Source organism: Austrofundulus limnaeus, unplaced genomic scaffold (assembly GCF_001266775.1).
Source record: "Austrofundulus limnaeus strain Quisiro unplaced genomic scaffold, Austrofundulus_limnaeus-1.0 Scaffold141, whole genome shotgun sequence".
Taxonomy (NCBI): domain Eukaryota; kingdom Metazoa; phylum Chordata; class Actinopteri; order Cyprinodontiformes; family Rivulidae; genus Austrofundulus; species Austrofundulus limnaeus.
This window is the reverse complement of record NW_013952543.1, coordinates 517582-521397: the sequence shown is the minus strand read 5'-3', so window position 1 is coordinate 521397 and position 3816 is coordinate 517582. Positions and strand designations below refer to the sequence as shown.

General features: G+C 36.8%; 1 protein-coding gene across 2 annotated transcripts in view; it reads left to right on the top strand.

Annotated features, from left to right (window-relative positions):
• Window positions 1-3816, top strand: part of letmd1 (LETM1 domain containing 1) — a 28798-nt gene that overhangs the window by 20241 nt on the left and 4741 nt on the right. For both annotated transcript variants that reach the window (XM_014016233.1, XM_014016232.1), the window contains exons 6-8: window positions 864-965; window positions 1073-1225; window positions 1323-1419. In XM_014016233.1, coding sequence (XP_013871687.1) covers window positions 864-965; window positions 1073-1225; window positions 1323-1419 — 352 coding nt within the window. The remainder of the gene's footprint in view (window positions 1-863; window positions 966-1072; window positions 1226-1322; window positions 1420-3816) is intronic.

Here is a 3816-nt window from a genome sequence, read left to right as displayed (position 1 = left end):
TTTATGACCAGCACCTGTATACATACATACATACATAAACTATATTATTTCAGACAATTTAGTTTGTTTCAAGTATTGTATTAAAGCTTGGATACTTTCAGATTTTAATTCTTCTGTAATAATTCTGTAATATCTAATCTTATTTTCATTTCTGTGAGTCTGTTGATTTCATTCATTTCTGTATTTTAGGCAATGTATTAATAAATGTTCTCTGTCCTCATCTTCTCCACAGTACTCACATTTTCCTGTTTTATGTTTTCCTATGATGAATAATGTTTTATTTAATCCAGTGTATCCAAATCTGAGAAGTGATATAACTGTTTCACACCTGATTCAGATGATTGCAGTTTAACAAAAGCCTGTTAATCTTTACTCTATTTAAAAATATCTATTTTGTGTTTTTCCTTTTACTTGTACATGCATTTGTGTCTCCTAAATGTTTATATGTGTTTTTTTTATACATCTATTTTCTCACGTCTTTTTATTTCCATGTGTTGCTTTTCCATTTCTCTGTCTCCTGTTTTTACCTTATGCACTTCTGCCTCGTTATGCAAATAATGTGGGCGGAGCTTCTTGGGTCAGCTCCTCTCCTATTGGTCAACAGACAGTAAGGAGCAGGAACCATGTGCAGATTGACTGTGCGTGCTTCAGTTTAGTTTAAAACAAAGACGAGGAGGAAAACACTGATCTGTGCCTTCTGTTTTTAACTAAACTTTAAACTTTCAGAGAGACAGGGTGCTGTGTTATGGGTAAATGAGGACACAGATTGTAGTGTAAAGAGCTTTTAGTGTCCTGTTTGGATAGAAAGGAGCTGCATAAATCCAGTCTAACATTTACCATTAAGGATTTCTGTGTTCATTCAGGTACAAAGTGGAGAAAACCCTCGAGTGCCTGAAATCCTTGCTGTTAAAAGCCTGTTTTCTGAAGCTCCTCTGGGGATTAAGAAGATGAGTGTTGCACATATGGTCAGTAACTCCACTTCCTGTTTTTCGTCAGTACCACTCAGTAATTAGCAGGAAATGCAAAACATTTTGTGAAGCAACTGAACATCTTTGCATGCATTTTTCATCAGAGATGCATCAGCCCCCTTCTCTTCCTGACGCCTCGCCTCCCGGGTTTCATGATTGGTCGTCGGCTGAACAGCCACGCCCTGGAGTTGCTTCAGCTGGACCGGGCCCTCAGCAAACTGGGCCCTCAGCAGCTAAGTGACTCTGAACTCAAACAGGTGTCTGATTTTTGCATGTTTCGTGTTCACAAACTAAAACTGCTGCGTGTGATGATTATTGTAGGTTCACATATATAAATCTGTTTTTCTTTTTCAGGCTTGTTACCTGAGGGGGATCAGTTCTGAAGATCTTGATATTAACCATTGTCGTGAGTGGTTAACCCAGTGGCTTCAGATTTCTTCCTCGATAAAAGGTACGTTCACTCAGCTGTGTGCGTTAAAGTCTTTAATAGTTTTAAATTTCTTTTTCTGTGTGACATTTATACATGTTGTAATGTGGATCTTGAAAAAAGTTGTAAGTAGTCACATGTAAAATCTGGGCCAGCCAGCATCTGGTCAGATTAAAGTTAGTGGAAATATTCACTTATTACATTTTGACAGTTTTATAAAGCTAAAATCATTTGGATTTAAAGGGTAGAGGAGAAAGAGGGGCTGGKAAAATTAAAATAATGAGGAATTCAGACCAGAGCTTTGTAGTTTCACTTTATATAAMCCCCAACTGAATGATGTAAATGTGGGAGGGAAAAAAGGATATAAAAGCAAATTTCTCTTTTTTAAACTCTAAGAAAAATAATCATTGGTGTAGATTCTCAGTCATCCAAGACATGGAAAATCCAAAATTACCGTAAAACACAAAGAACTGGACTTCTATTCTGCAGCTGAAGACGGTTTGTTTCCCATCTGAGGAGCTTCCTCAATTCAAAAACTGGAAAGCTTTAAACCTGCATGAGAGAGTTCTATGTGTAATCTGAGACCTCCTTTGTTTAAAACTGTTGTCATGTTTGGCAGAAACGGCTTTAATGCCCCAACCCCTTAAACCATTTGTCTTTGTCTAAAGCATGAACACGTGAGGTGTAGGTGCACAGCTGAGTCCTGTCCTGAGGAGCTGCCTCTCCTGTGTTGAGCCAYGCGTCTGTGGAGAGGCTGTTTAGTTTGCTCTGAACATCCGTCACTGCACTGATCTGCCACAGTTGAATTTAAAACCTCAGAACGCCGCACTTACCAGTTTTGAAATGAGAAARCTCCCAGGAAAGTAAAATATCAACTACAGAACAGAGGACCAATGTTTTCTTTATTTTTATAWCATTGGATGTACACCTACACAACTGATAAACTTTTGGAGATTATTAAAATCTTATAAAGTTGATGTAATCATTTTTTATTGAACTGGTTAGCAGATATTAGCTTGTGGAGCAGCTATACAGAGTGTAGCACTGTTGAATCATGCTACAATTTAACACAAACTATTAAATATTACAGCTGATTTGTCCTCTGATTAATATTTAGACCTACAGAGTGTAAAATAATATTATAAATGTAAGTATTTTAGGTTCCTGTTAGAGGAACCTGACCTGTTAAGAAGATGTTAGCTAATAGAGACAAGTTTCATCCTATAACAGGTATACAGAGAACATGTTCTAACTGTTGACTGGTAAATATACAGTAAATATTCTTATTTTTTATGACAGTAAGAAGAAATAATAAATTTACTTTATTACCAGCTGAAGTCATCATTTTTCAACTAGCTAATTTCTAAGTTACAGGCTGACTTCAGGTCTGGTTTAGGTCATTATTTATAAATTATATATTTTTCTGGTATAAATCTGCTGTTTTACATGATTGTTGAATGAAATTAACATAATTATTAATTTATTGTAAAAACATGACAGATAATCTGTGAAACAGATCCGGTTCAGCTTGTTGTTTATCTATTAGTTTCTATGGAGGCTGTGAGCTGTTGTCCTGTTTGGTCTGTTTCCGCTCCTTCATGCTGTCAGAGGCTACCAGTGGATGGGATGGGCGGGGCTCAGTCTAGTGTTCTTATTCAAGTCTATGGATATACCTGAGCAAACAGTCGTTTTTCAGATACTAGTTGGTGTAGCAGTAGCTGAAGGTTAAACTCTCAGCTCCTACAGGTGATGCAACATCTTTGTTTACAAACTTTGGTGTGTAAAGTTGCAGGTGATATGCATTTCTACAACGAATGTTACTTAAATTTATTCAAGTAATTTTCCTTTTGTTATGAGCACTATTATCATTAATAAAGTGTGAATTCCTTTTAATCAATTATTTTTTTAATGTTTWTATGGGATAGTTTAGTATAGCCCTATAACCAGTGTGACCCTAATCAGTAAGGTGGTTAAAACATAATGGCTCAGTCAAAATAACTGAATCATTCTCATTGTTACCAACACATGCCTGTAAGAGTCAGTGAAACCTGTGCCTGCTGTGTGCACCAGTAGCAGATGTGACGAGGTGGGCGGGTTTGTCAGTCAGCCCTCTCTCACAGCAGAGCAAAAGGGGACAGTGGCTGATTCAGACCTTTGCAGAGGTAGATAAGATCCGTGGATAAGATCGTCTTCTCGTGTCAGTATTGGCCAATCACCCAAAATTAAGAAAAGTGAGGCAGATCGATCGGTGCACCCCTAACGTTTTCTGCCAGGTTCATGGTTCTAAATGAAGTTTAACATCATAGATTCAATATATTTTTGTTTTTCCTTCAAGACATTTTTTTTAATCACTGTCTTTTTATTAAGTTTTTTCCTTTTATACATACAGCTTGTGAATACAAAGATGTGTTTATCCAATAC